Source organism: Neofelis nebulosa, chromosome 2 (assembly GCF_028018385.1).
Source record: "Neofelis nebulosa isolate mNeoNeb1 chromosome 2, mNeoNeb1.pri, whole genome shotgun sequence".
In the NCBI taxonomy this organism is placed as follows: Eukaryota; Metazoa; Chordata; class Mammalia; order Carnivora; family Felidae; genus Neofelis; species Neofelis nebulosa.
The window spans coordinates 169417493-169432072 of NC_080783.1; the positions used below are offsets into that span (position 1 = coordinate 169417493).

The window sequence follows — 14580 nt, forward strand, 5'->3', positions numbered from 1 at the left end:
TTATTCTCCTTAAGATTCCAAGGTTCCCTTTAATGAGGACTAATATCTGGTGGGGAATCACACTATTAAACAGATCACATTAGAACAATGGACACTATTCTTACTATTCACTTTACAGGGTAATGGACACCTTCAGTGCATTACAAAGGAAACTGGCTGAAAATTAGAACGGTGAAGATTTTTAATACTTTGAAATAACTGTTTAAAAGTTAAATGCACATATTAGTTACATCAAGTTAAATACTTGAGATTTTTGAAACCAACTATTTAGTCTGGATCACATGATTAATTTCCTTTTAAAAATCAACAATTTGGTATCAGAGGTCACATCTGACATTCCTATTTTTATTTTTACAAAGATATTCAATACTTTGATTAGTAATTAAATATAATGGAGAAAATACTCCTTTCTTATCCTGAGGCTTAAAACAAGGTAAACATGACTTCTTATTCAAGAGGTACTTTTATAAAGTAAAACATCACCTGGGATATTACTTTGAGTTAAAACAAAAAAATTTGTTAGATCTTAAATATGGCAAAGGTGGGAAGAAGTCTTATAGAACCTTAGGATTCCAAATAAAGTAAAATAAAATAAACAAGTTAAATTATAATCTTGTCTCAAAAGAAATAAAAATCATAGAAAAAAACAGGAATTGCTACCATTTATTAGTTGAAAACTACAAACTAAGTGGGTCTGTAGCAGATAGGAGCCCACACCAGTGATATTTAAGCACGTGCCTGGAAGTCATAGGAGCAAAGGGGAAACTAGGCCCTTAGTTGGCAGGCTGGGTCCACCATTAGGTGGTCTCTTGATTTAATGATGAAAATACTAAGTAGATCACCTATGGCCTTATATATTTTCAAATTAATTCTTAAAAAGACTATGATTGGCCATATATAGTGGTTAACATTTTTTTTTCTCTTCAGCAAATGTTTTAACCACAATAAGATAGGGACAGTAACTCATTGGTGAGCACTTGAGAAAAATCTTAGTAACTAGAATCCACATGAGTTCACCAGGAGTGTCTATAAATTCTTATGATCTCAGTTTTCTCTATAAAAGGAAAGAGTTGGGCTAATCTTTTCTCTTTAATTGAAAAAAGCTTAATTATGGCAAAAAATTAATAACATCTATCATCTTAATCATGTGTAAGTTCAGTAGTGCTAAGTGTATGCACATTGTTGTACAACAGATCTCCAAGACTTTTTCATCTTGCAAAACTGAAACTCTATACTCATTGAACAATAACTGCACTTATCCCTCCCTCTAGCCCCTGACAGCAACAAGTCTACTTTCTGTTTCTATGAATTTGATTATTTTAGATACCTCATATAAGTGGAATCATAAAGTGTTTGTCTTTTTATGACTGGCTTATTTCACTCAGTAAAATGTCCTCAAGGTTCATCCATGTTTTTACATGTGTCAAACTTCCTTCCTTTTTTAGGCTGAAAAATATTCCACTGTATGTAAATACCACATTTTCTTTATGGATTCATCCATCGATGGGCTTGCTTCCACCTCTTTTGTGGAAGCTATTGTGAATAATGCTGTGATGAACATGGGTGTACAAATATTTCTTTGAGATCCTATGTTCCGTTCCTTTGGATGTATATCCAGAAGTAGGATTGCTGGATCATATGGTAATTCTATTTTTAGTTTTTTGAGAAACATCCATACTGTTTTCTATAATGGCTGCGCCATTTTGCTTTCCCACCAATAGTGAACAATGGCTCTAATTTCTCCACATCTTTGCTAACGTGCTATTTTCTTCTTCTCCTCCTCCTCTTCCTCTTCTTCCTTTTCTTCTTCTTATAAAATAATGGGTCCTAATAATGGGTGTGAGGTGATGTCTCATTGTGGTTTTGATTTGCATTTCTTTAATGACACATGATACTGAGCATCTTCTCATATATTGTTGGCCATTTGTATATCTTCTTTGGAAAAATGTCTGTTTAAATCCTTTGCCCACTTTTTAATTGGGCTACTCTTTAAGTGCCAAAATTCAATCATTTTTATAAAATTAAATCTCTTTCATTTCTGAGAGGATTATTTTAGAGTGAGAGACCAAGCACCTTTAAACTTTAGCAAGTCATTTGATCAAGAGACCCAAGATATCCTTATGGACCTAAGATGGAGGGCTAGATTATAATGTCATCAGATAAATTTGAAATTTACCATGTGCCTGTACCCTATAAGGGTTAATCATTAAATCAACCTCAAATTGTAGAGAGCTAAGCTTGTGCCAACCTGCCTGTTTGACATTATCATTAACTGCTTGATGATGATACATTTATGAAACTTGAAAATGACCAAAATCTAGGAAAGATCCCTGATTATAGAAATAAGATGTATAGAAATAAAATGTACAGGCTAAAATAATGACCCAAAAACAATTGAAATTTTACAAATAAATATTATAGCTTGCAGTTACGTTAGAGTTCTTGCTTAAAGAATCCCATGATTAAGCAAATCTACTAAATAATTTTTTATGTAACAAAACCAAAAAAAAAAGAAAAGAAAAGTGGAAAAAGGAAGACTAATAAATTTTAATGAAGACTTGAAGTCTCAGTTGGACCCAGTAATAGCACAATGAAATTGCTCCAAAAATTTTTATATATGGCACTTTTAGCAAAAAAACAAAAACAAAAACAAAAACCAAACCAAACAAACAAACAAAAAAACATTCATTGGCAATACTGAGTAATGATAAAAAATATCATGGTCCTTTTCTACCTTCACTGATTTAAAAATACCAAAAAGGTCTATTCTAAGAGCCATGTTTTTAAGAAGGGCTTTAAAAAAGCAAGAAACATTCAGAGGAAGAGGAAGATGGGCAAGGAAAGGTTGGAAGAGTACATGCTCTTTAGACCAAATTAAAAATTAAATGAAGGATATAATAGGTACTTTGGAATTTGGATGATAAATGACACCAGAGGTTACAAACTGGATCTAGTACATAGATTTGTTCCTTATTAGTTTTGTTTTTGTTTTTTCTAATTTGAGTTAGTGGTCAACAGTTTTTAAAAATGAGGGGATTTCACATAGAAGTTTTGATTTCAGACTTACAAATGCAGACTTTGAGCAGTGGGAGCCATCCCACAACCTCTTTGGGGTGGTGAGATGTCCCTGTCTCTGAAGGTCTCTGGCAATGGTCAAATAGAGCCTGGATAGTTTCTATGGTTCCTCCCAAAGCTCTCTGATTTTATAATCTGATTTGACATACCTTATTTAGACCCCTACTGTACTTTTGGCTTTCTTGCGAAGTAACTGATTTAAAGTTAGTGATGAATATTTTTCCCTGAGTGTCCTCAGATCCAGTATTGGTCTTTTCTCCTCAGCTCTATGCTGAGGCTGACTTCTATGGACAATATCCGTGGGCACCCTTGTCCTCTGGCTTCCAGTCAGGTTCAGCCAATGGGAGACATTGGCAGGACAAGAAGAACTGCCCAGGGCAAGAAGAGTATGGTTCACATGTTTGTTCCCAGGCGTTCCCCTTGCTGAGTTGCAGAGGATTGACTGCCTCCCTCTATTAAAGGCCAGAGCCTTTGAACAGCCCTCTCTTCAGCCTCAGCTGTGTTCCACAAGGTAAGGTAACCAATCATTCGTTTGACTCCTCAAGCCTTGGATAATGCCTCCCACTTCTGCTAGCCATGGGTCCTTCACCTTATTGGTTTCTCCTAATTCTGCCAACACCTTCATAAACAGTCTCTTTATGAAGTTCTCCATAGTGTGTCTGCTTGTCCCTTTTGCTTTCTGCCAGAATCTTGGCTGATACAAAGCCAATAGCAGAGATCACTGTGGTGTTGTATCAGAATTCTGTCACCAAAGGGTTAAAGTGACCAGGAGCCCTTCCCATTGGCATGGTGGTGGGCCAAAAGAGTTAAAAGCTTCCCAGAGCTTATTGCTGGAGCAGCTGACACACTGGGTACATGACTCAATATATTTTGAGAACAATAAAAATACCTTTGAGAAAAATTAATTTATGGTTAAAAATGTTTATGGAACATGACTTAGTTATAAGTTTTGGGTAACTATTGTTCTTTACTTTGTCGAAAATGTATAGAGACTGGAGAATAAAGTACATCTTGAAAATCTCTGTAGCATAAAAATAACTCTTCCGGAAAACTTCAAACCATACAAAGCAGTGCTCTATTCCTCCCTCCGTTCCCCCTCCCCACCATCCAATTCACTGTAATGTTCAATTTTGGTTTGAAGAAATGGCTGAAAGACAAATTGCCTTACAACAGGTCTTCTATGAAATATGGGAGAAGGCTGCTGACAGAGTGAGTTAAAAACTGCAGTGTTCGCAATCTGGAAAACATCTGCCTTGCCCCGAACTGTAAACCACCACATTGTAGAAAATGGTTTGTGACAAAGCAGAACCCAGGGCGGGTGTTTGTAAGGTTATGGGACAAGTCAGGGCTATTCAGGCACAGAACTGGGCAATGTGCCCTTTGGCAAACTGTTGCAAGCCAAGGACTTAAAAGGAAATACAAAAGTAATAGGCCAGGTATGAAAACTGCAAGTGGAGCCAAATGGCCCACTAATTTTTTTTTTTTTATCATTGGGCACTCTATGGTGAAACTGGTTGAGGACTAAAACAATACCGCTGCTTGGAAGTTCTAGTTGTTTGGTAGAGGTCTCTCAGACGTGCTAGCCTGGCTGGCAGAAGAAACGTGGCCTCTAGACTTAATCTACAGTAGAATAAAGGACTGAGGTTTGAAGAGGAAAACACCACTACAATCAAGATTCAGCTTCGCCATACAATTTGAGAGAGGAACCAACAGAAGATCTCAGTTAGCTGGGGGAGAGAGAAAGAACGTTAAGTCTTGTGGTAGAATACAGCCAAAGTCAAATGGTCAGATCATGCAAAAGCTGCTCCCAGAGAAACAGGCCTTTTCCATGGATCTGCCCCCAGGGCTGCATAGAAAAGCAATGATAAGGGCTACAGTGAAACTGTGAACCTGGGAGGTGTGCCTAGGTGCCAGTTGGAAAGAACATAGGCAAATGTTTCTTTTTCGACGTAGTTTCCACCCAACCCACAGTATTTGGCTTGGAAGGTGGCCACAGTGACTAGAGGTAAAGGCGTAGTGAATGAAGGTTTGCAGGCAGGATCTCAGGGAAAATGGCCAACTCTGAGGACTGGGGACGTGGGGCTGCCGGGAAGGGAGGAGAGGTGGATTTAACGGGAAATGGGCAAACATTGCGAGCCCTGCGTGGAGCTGCTGGGGGAGCTAGTCCTCATCAGGGCTGAGGCTGAGTGGAGCACCTAGGGTCTCTCAGAGTAGATGACTTCCTGGCTGGGGCCCTACTCCTGCATGTGTGGAGCTGCAAATAAGAAAATCAATGGACAGCAACCCAAAGACCTAGATAGTTCATAGTGATCAAAAGGAGGAAAATGATAAAGCATCGTTTATTCCTCTGAATAACCTAGAATTTGTACTTTAAGGTAACTGTGCCATGGTGAACAGAAGACTGGACCTAGAATCCTGTGGACCTGGTTTGAATCTTGGCTGTAGTAAAAACAACATTGCCTCAGCTTCTCCATCAGTAAAACGGAGAGGATACCTTTATCCTGTGGTTATTATGAGGATTCATTAATTCAACACATTTTATTAAACATCAGCTAAGTCCCAGGCCAGATGCTGGTGTTAAGGAACCCGGCACAGTGTTCAACAGACCACAGTCATAACTAAAATGCCAAGCATGTAACGGCGTACATAAATTGTCAGAGCTATAAGACAGTGTTTAACGTGATTCATACTTTTTCCATCAGATTCTTTCACTAGATTGTAGGCTACATGAGGGCATGCTTTGATCTACCCTGTTCACAAAGTCTGAAGCATAGTAGAAGCCCAACACAAACTGGTTTCAGTGAGTGACTAAATAAATAATTAACTGTTCGAGTTGTTGTTAGATGCCTGGGATAGGGAGGAAAAGACAGGGAGGATGGGAGGTCAGGTCTCGCCCAAACTATCTTTTGTCCTGTCACTTCCTCTAAGCACTGGCTTGGGCACATGCACAGAGTCCTAGCCAATTCCCAGAATTCACAGCAAACATATTTGGTTGTGTTTAATTTTATGTTCTGTCTTAAAGCGAAAGTTTGCAGATAAAACGGTCTGTGGCAGACCGTTCTCAAATGCCTTTATTCTAGAAAGTACAACAAATGCTCACATTCTGCATTTAATTAGGCCTCAACTCCTTTTAGCCTTACTTGGTTGAAACGAAAACAAAAGTTATCAGTAGGAAAATGAGAAACCACATGGAGATTTTGAAATCTCCTCAACTTTTACTTAACTAAAGAATGCAGGAACGTTCCCATGAGATTCCATCCCATTTTCAGAGGGAGAAGGGAAAGGACTCATTTCAAATCTGCCCCACACGATTTCAACTCGTTGTAAGATGAAAAGTTATCCTCAGTCTCTCTCTCTCTCTCTCTCTCTGTATATACAGATACACCCATACATAAATCATAGAGTACACAAGACCAGCTATAGGTTTGAGTCCTGAGTTCATTTCTTATTAACCATGTGGCCTCGGAAGTTATTTCACCTCTCTATGTCTCTGTTTTCTCTTCTAGGGTAGAATAAAATGCAACTCACTGGATTACAGAACTATTATACATGAGATAATGCATTAAAAAACTCTTAGCACGGTCTTTGGCTCATTATAAACACTCAATAAATGGCAACTGCTGTTTAATGTTATTGTTTTTTTTAAGTTTATTTATTTATTTTGAGAGAGAATACTAGCAGGGAAGTGTCAGAGAGAGAGGGGACAGAGGATCTGAAGAGGGATCTGTGCTGAAAGCAGTGAGTTTGATGTGGGGCTTGAACTCACGAACCGTGAGATCATGACCTGAGATGAAGTCGGACTCGTAACCAACTGAGCCACCCAGGCACTCCTGTTTAATGTTATTATTATTATTTTCTTAATGTTTTTTTAAATTTATTTTTGAAACAGAGAGAGACAGACCATGAGCAGGGGAGAGGTAGAGAGAGAGAGTGAGACACAGAATCTGAAGCAGGCTCCAGGCTCTGAGCTGTCAGCACAGAGCCCGATGTGGGGCTTGAACTCACGGACTGTGAGATCATGACCTGAGCTGAAGTCGGATGCTTAACCAACTGAGCCACCCAGGTGCCCCTAATGTTATTATTATTTTATAGTTTAAATTGCATAATTTTTTAATAATATATACAATATACTATATTATATAGTCTAAATTGTATAATTCCTATCCAGTCTCAGGGTTCCTCAATCCTGGCACTGTTGACATTTTGGGTTGGATAATTCTTTGTGTGGGTCATTCTGTGCATTGAAGGGTGTTTAGCAGCCTCTCTGGCCTCCACCCAGTAGAAACCAGTAGCATCTCACAACCCCACCCAGGAGTGATGACCAAAATATCTTGAGACATTGCCAAATGTTCCCCAGAAGGCAAAACTTCTGCCGATTGGGAAGCAGTGGTATAGAACAAAGAGCAGTAAGTGTCCTAGACATAGCAGACCTAGTTTCTATTAGTTGATTTGTGGTCTTGGGTAAGTCTTTCCACTTCCCTGGGCCTTGATTTACTCATATGGTGAAAGAGGGCAGGAAATTCCTACTTTATCTTTCATAATTGTGTAAGAATGAAAAGAGAAAAAAAAATCAACTGCCCTAAACAAGTGTTATCAAAGTGGGATGCTATTATGATTAGGTTGCTAGAGGTGGTCTATCCAGGGGCAATTCTGAGAAGCCTTGCCTGGGCACAACAGCTGATGCCAGCCTGTTTTCTTTTTTAATTCCCACACGGGGGAGCCACTGGCCTCTCAGCAGCTGCTTCCAGATCACATGTCAAGTGTTCCCAGTGTCTTTAATGGATGTCTTTGTGGCTTGGCTTGAAGAATTCAAAAGGAACTGTTTTCTTTCAAAATGAAATGAAAACGTTCTTTTTAATAAAAATTATTATTGTAAGTGGTGAAAACTGCCTCGTCTTCTCTAGGCTTAACATTCTAAATCTATCTCACATGACTAGACCTAACCAGTCATCAGAATGTTAACTGTGTCCTCTGCTGATTGATATTCAGAGAGAAATACCCTGAGTGTTTCTAACATCACTGTACTGATTAATACTGTAATAATACAGAGTAATATCACGATGGATTTCCTTATTGGCAAGGGAACACTTTTCGATGTCCTATCATATTATGAAAATCTACATACTGGAATTCAGAGGTGAGGCCTATTGTTATTCTTTTATTTATTTCTGAAAAATCTTTAAATGGGAGATAGCAGAGTGTTTGGGAAAAGAGCATGAGCTTTGAGTTTGGTCAGAGCTATACGTAGATAGATGAGAGTCCAAGGTCTAATCTCACCATTTGTGTGATTTAGACAAGTCCTTTAGTCCTTCTGAACCTCAGTGGACTACATTAATAACACCTACCCCACAGGGTGGTTATAAGTTTTAAATGCATACAAATATGTAAAGCATGGGGCACTGTGCAGGCACCTGGTAAGTGTTCTGTAGATGTAGGTGATCTTTCTCTCTCTGTCCAGTCTGAAAGACTGTTCAAGGATTTCTTTTATCCCTCAGAGTGTGTATTTGGTCTGATTGCTTCAGGAAGGTCATTGACATGAAAACAGTACTTTTTAGATAGAACTTAGAGTCTTGACTATACTAAATTAATTGTAATAGAGCTCGAATCAGCTAATCAACAAATTTTCCAGTTTATGAACAAATTATCTCCCTTCTTCTGTGGGGCGTTTGTTGGAAATCAAGGGTCAGAAGTCATCTAAAGGACAAGAGCATTTACCCAGAGTGGAGTGAACAATGTGTTTCTTCCTTAAAACAATTCATTTGGTTTCCCTGAGGACACATATCAGTATTCTGAATTATCATGGTAGAGTAGCAAGAAGGTGAGCTTAGAGTCAGACATACCTGCCATTTACCAGCAACATAGGGTTAATAAAATACCTGTCACAGGGATGTCTGGGTGGCTCAGTTAAGCGACTGACTCTTGGTTTCAACTCAGGTCATGATCTCATGGTTTGTGAGTTTTAGCTCTGTGTCGGGCTCTGCAGTTGGCAGCACAGAGCCTGCCAAGATTTTCTCTCTCTCCCTCTCTCTCTGTCCCTCCCCTGCTTGCACTGTCTCTCTCAAGATAAATAGATAAACTTTAAAAAAAAAATACTTGTCACAGTGTAAGGGTGAGTATAAATAAAGCCCATGACAACCCCAAGTACCATGCCTGGCACATGGAAGGTGCTCAGTGAGTGTTGCTTTTATCCTTGACTCTCTTACAGATCTTTATACCTTAACTAGTTTAAGAGAAGAGGTGGAAACTAAGTAAATGATTATAAATCTACATTTTATTTTTATTCCTCTCCTATTAATGTTGAATATAGCATGTGGGAAAAGTCATGAGTTACTAAGGGCAAACCATTTAAAAAATACAGGATAATTTGCTTTGAAGTTTCCAATGGTGGCTCTGGAAGAGTTTTACATCATAATTTGTTCTTTATGCTGCATATGAAGGCATTTTAAAGTCCAGACCACAAAAGGGGTCTGGTCACCTCCTTCTCAAACTTGGCATGTTTAAGCACCCATAAAACCATTTTGCAAGAGAAGACACTATGGTAACAGGTAACACATAAGAATGAAATTATAAAATAAGTTTCCCAAATTTTCATCACTAAGGTTTCTTTTTAACATTTTTATTACTTCTTCCTATGGACCTCTTTAGTATGTTTTAGCTTCCTCTTCTTTGTTCCATAACATTTGTGCTAACTTCTATTGTATCATACACACTGCATTGTGATTGTAATGTGAATCACATTTTATTTCTCTTTCAAACCCCCTACTCCACAGTGGGCTCTCAAATAATATTTGCTAAACTCAGAGCAAACATTCCTTATGTAGACTGCATACTAATTAGAGTAGATTCCTCTTTATATACTGCCCAGACAATAATTATAATAGATAATATTCATTAAGCATTTACTATCTTCCCGATTTCCTAGAATTTTTCAGTTAACAACTCATTCATCCTCCCAGGTGGATATCATTATTAGGTCCCTGTTATTGTTATGGCTTTTCCTGCAGTGACATCGTACTCTCCCTCTATGCTGGGGAAACCCAGTTGACATCATCTATGAGAAGAAGGACCAGGAAGATGAGTCAGTTCCAAAACAGTCCCAAACTCCAGGTTTCACCCTTGCTTTCATGGTCTTTCTCCTACCCTCCAAAAATTTTTTCTAGACAAAAACAAAACAAAACAACTCCAAAAAACAGAAAACAAAAAACTGATTCAGGTATTTCATTTTCTTTCCACACTTCTGCAGCATAAAAGGATGACACAGAAGACACAGTTTATCTACACTCTGCCCTGGATGACTGAGTAATAGGTGCACTTGGACATGGACCATTGCAGGTAATATCTTTTACTACATAAATGACTGTGACAAGTGGTTTCACGCCTGCACCATTTTCCCCACGAACCACAATGGTTGCAGGAATAAGGCAGTTTCCTCCCCGAGAGTGTGCATTGGTACCCTAAAAGGTGTTTTATGCAGAAACAGCAAGGTTTACCTGTCTTAGAAACCCAGTTTGAGACCAAAAAAACACTATCCATCTCCTTTGCCCCTCATAGACTCTCCTAAGGGCGGGGGGTGGGGGATGGAGAGGGGATTTTTAAAGGTGACTGAATACATTAAAGGCATTTACCACATGCTGGGATGTCACACAGGTCAGACTTAAAGTTTTCATCCAAGGTGAAGCACCAGGGGGCCTCCTTCTGATTCCCCGGATTGCGGCAGTAGGAATGGCCTCCGTTCAGTTCTGGGAAACGGAGAGCGGTGAAGGTGTGCGTGTGGGGGTACTGAGAATTCCACGGCTGGCACTGGCGCCCTGATTTGGTCACGCTGACAGTCCCCCGGTAATCCACACCTGTGCTGTTATAGCACTTGTGGTCTGAAAAACAGAAGAGAAAGGCCCAAACTGAGAGCAAGAAACAGGAGATGCTGGAACTTCCAGCCAGCAGTTTCTGGAGGGAAGACGTGCAATTAAGCTCATGGCTAAGGCTTCCCTGCTGGTCAGGGGCCATGTGGGCAGTCTCCCTGCTTGCTGGGCTGGGACATAGGTCCAGCCTCACAGTTACATTCCTGGGAGGATTTAAAGCTTATGCTTCAGGAAAAAAACCAGTCCTCCACATGCATTTTTAATACTGAACACAGAAAAAAAAAAATCAGAACTGGGGGCACAGGAGTAATTTCCTAGTGAATGGCTCAGGAAAGGTTCAAGCTGAACTGCTCTTTCCATTTCTGCTTGATGTCTTTAGACATGAATCGTGTGATAAAGAACCTAGTTCCCAGCAAATGTTCATTAGGAGCAGTGAATTATGCGTTTCTCACAGGAGTTGGGGCCACTGTGTGCTGATGCACTGGATATTCGTGAAAAGCAAATCCTCTCCCCAGGTGACCACCATGGCACTTACTTGAAAGCACTGCAAAAATCCATTAAGTTGAAATTAAAATATGGAGGGGCAATGATAAAATAATAGTAATAATAATAGTAATGAAGATATCACTATTATTATGTGCTAAGCCTAGTTCTAAGCATTTTAGATGCATTAACTCATTTAACTAATAGAATAATATTAAATACCAAAAGGAAACTAAAAAATTACCAGTAAAACTTAACTCTAGGTAAATGGAAAATTACAGAGGAACAGAGGTGAGAAGACAGTGGAGAGAGGCAAGCCCCATGTATATATTTTTAAAATTGTGGTACAGTACACATATCGTGAAATTTATCGTTAGTGTCTTTAGAAGATTCAAAACATTGTGCAACCTTCACCACTATCTCATTCCAGAACACTTGTATATCATCTCAAAGGAAACCCTATACTCATTTAGCAGTCACTCCCCACACCCCCTTCCCCTGGTCCCTGGCAACCACTAATCTGCTTTCTATCTCTATGGATTTGTCTTTCCTGGATATTTCATATAAAAGGAATCACACAATGGCGTCTGGCCTTTTTCACTTACGTAATACTTTTCTTAAGTTTCAGCCATGCTGTAGCATGTAACAGGATTTTATTCCTCTTTATGGATGAATAATATTTCATTCTATAGATACACCACAATTTGTTTAGCCACTCATCCACTGCTGGACATTTGGGTTGTTTCTACCTTTTAGCCATTGTGTATAGAGCCGCTATGAACACTTAACACACAAGTTTTTGTTTGAACACCTATTTGAAATTCTCTGAGTGCCTACCCACGAGTGGCATTGCGGGGTCATACGGTAATTCTATTTAAGTCATTGAGGAACCAACAACTATATTTAAAAATTTATTATCGGGGTGCCTGGGTGGCTCAGTGGGTTGAGTTTCTGACTTTGGCTCAGGTTGTGATTTCCTGGTTCATGAGTTCGACCCCCACATGGGGCTCGCTGCTGTCAGCACAGAACCTGCCTCAGATCCCCTGTCTGTCTCTCTCTGTTCCACCCCTGCTTGCACGCTCTCTCTCTCTCTCTCAAAAATAAATATTAAAAAATAAAAATAAAAATGCATTCTCTTCATGAAGCTTCTTAAAGATAGTTACTGCATGTAATCTACCACTGAATGCTCAGCCCCCACACAGTATTTAGCCCATCGGAAGGTAATCTGACTACCAATATGAATCATTACTACAGATCAAGGTCCAGTTTTCACTGTGCCATGGGGTTGCTGGCCTCCAGGCAGCACAGAAGGTCAAGAGTCACCTACTTTTATTTATGGGATCCGCCATGGGAATTCCAATCCGGATGCAGTTTGCGGCTTCGGGGCTCTCCGGCTGGGGGAGATCTTCACAGTTTGGTAGTTTCAGCCTCATCAGGATCATGGGATTTGATCTTGCAAAAATGTACTCTGTTTGACACAGGACGTTCTCCAGGATTTCACATTCATCGCGACACAAGTCCCGGGGCTTAGGGATGGATGAGGTTTCGTCGCAGTACGGGAAGGCATAGTGGCACAGGGAAGGAATGGCAAACTGAGAGCACTTATCAGATAAGTGGCTGGAGGTGCCAATCATGGTGAAGGCAGCTGGAAAACAAACACAGTTATTAACTCCCAGGGGCCAGGGTTTATCTCCTTCGGTTATCTAGTCAACAGATATCAGATATAAACACACACTGGAAGGAATCCGCTGTGCTCAAATAGACAAGGCCAAGAAGAGATTCAGTTCAGATGTCCAGGCAGCTTACTTTCACTGGCTTGAAAAAAAATCATTTTGACTACAAAGTTAAAAAAACAGGATTAAGTTACATATGTACCATTTCCTAATAAAAAGAATTAATTAGGTTAAAGCACAATATATTTTTCATTTTTACTACAAAGCAAAGAACTTTGTGTTTCATCCGGTACATTTTATTAGTTTTGTGCAGCTTCTAAAACATTTGACAGCTGCAGGGCAGAACTTGCTTTATGCGGCGGCTGAGGCTGATCATAGGATTTAGATCTGTGTCTTGCCTCTGAATTGGATGACTTTGGGGAACTTGTCTAATTTCTTGTGGCTTGAATACTTTCTATTTCATCTTCTGAAAATGAGGCATTTCTCTTGGAGGTTCTCAAAAAAGCACAACTCAGTGGTTGCAGTGTGTGTATTAGTGGTCACTTAGCCTAACCTCTTATCCAGTTTGGCATCCATGTATAAAAAGAGTACTAGCGTCCCTTTGCAAACCTCCATTGACAAGAGCTTCTACCTCATTATAGATGGGTGATGAAACATTTACGTTGGAACTCCCATTTATTTTTGTGAATACTTAGTGAAGAGTATGTCAAAATGTTCTTATGTTAAGTTAAAATGTGCCTTCAACAGCCCCTCCCATCAGTCCTGCTTCTGCTTTCTGGAATTTCACAGAGTCCTTCCTCCTGAGAGCCTGAGGTCTTTAGCAAGGCAACTACAGCTTTCTATGGTTGCTTCTCCTGGTTGAATAGCTCCCCTGAGCCCCTCTTAGTGCCTTCAAATTCCTCATAGGACATAGTTTCTAGACTTTTTGCTGTTCTGTGTGCCTGCCTCAGGTTTGTTCTTCCCTCATAAATCCTAAGGTTGCCAGATAAATAAACTACAAGGCACTTAGTTACATTTCAATTTCAGATAAATATTTGGAACACACACATACTAAAAAATTATCCATTGTTTATCTGAAATTAAAATATAACTGGGTGTTCTGTATTTTTATTTGCTAACACTGACAGCTTATCAGATTCTCATAAGGGCAATTTTAATGGCTTGAAAGGGTACGTGGCACTGAGGCATCACTACACTAATGCAGTAGTTCAAGGCCACTATAACCACCAGAACCAGGGGTGCAAAATTGTACAAGGTGGCCTATATTACTTCACTCCTGCATTCTAGGAAGTGCTTCACTATTAGATTCAAAATATACTTTCAATTCAGAAAAATGAGGGGTAAAATATAGAAGGCTAGAGCAGGAAGAGACATATGATCATCTTGTCTTATCACTCACTTCACAGATGAAGAGACTTTCATGGAGAATACGAGATTTCCCCACAGTCACAGTAATGGCATCCAGAATTCTGGACTCTAAATTGTTTTAG

At 39.5% G+C, this 14580-nt stretch overlaps 1 protein-coding gene across 2 annotated transcripts in view; it reads right to left on the reverse strand.

Moving 5' to 3' along the window:
* Positions 1-14580, reverse strand: part of ROR1 (receptor tyrosine kinase like orphan receptor 1) — a 399098-nt gene that overhangs the window by 24080 nt on the left and 360438 nt on the right. For both annotated transcript variants that reach the window (XM_058717134.1, XM_058717135.1), the window contains exons 6-7: positions 12745-13062; positions 10701-10946 (exon numbers count right to left, since the gene is read on the reverse strand). In XM_058717134.1, coding sequence (XP_058573117.1) covers positions 10701-10946; positions 12745-13062 — 564 coding nt within the window. The remainder of the gene's footprint in view (positions 1-10700; positions 10947-12744; positions 13063-14580) is intronic.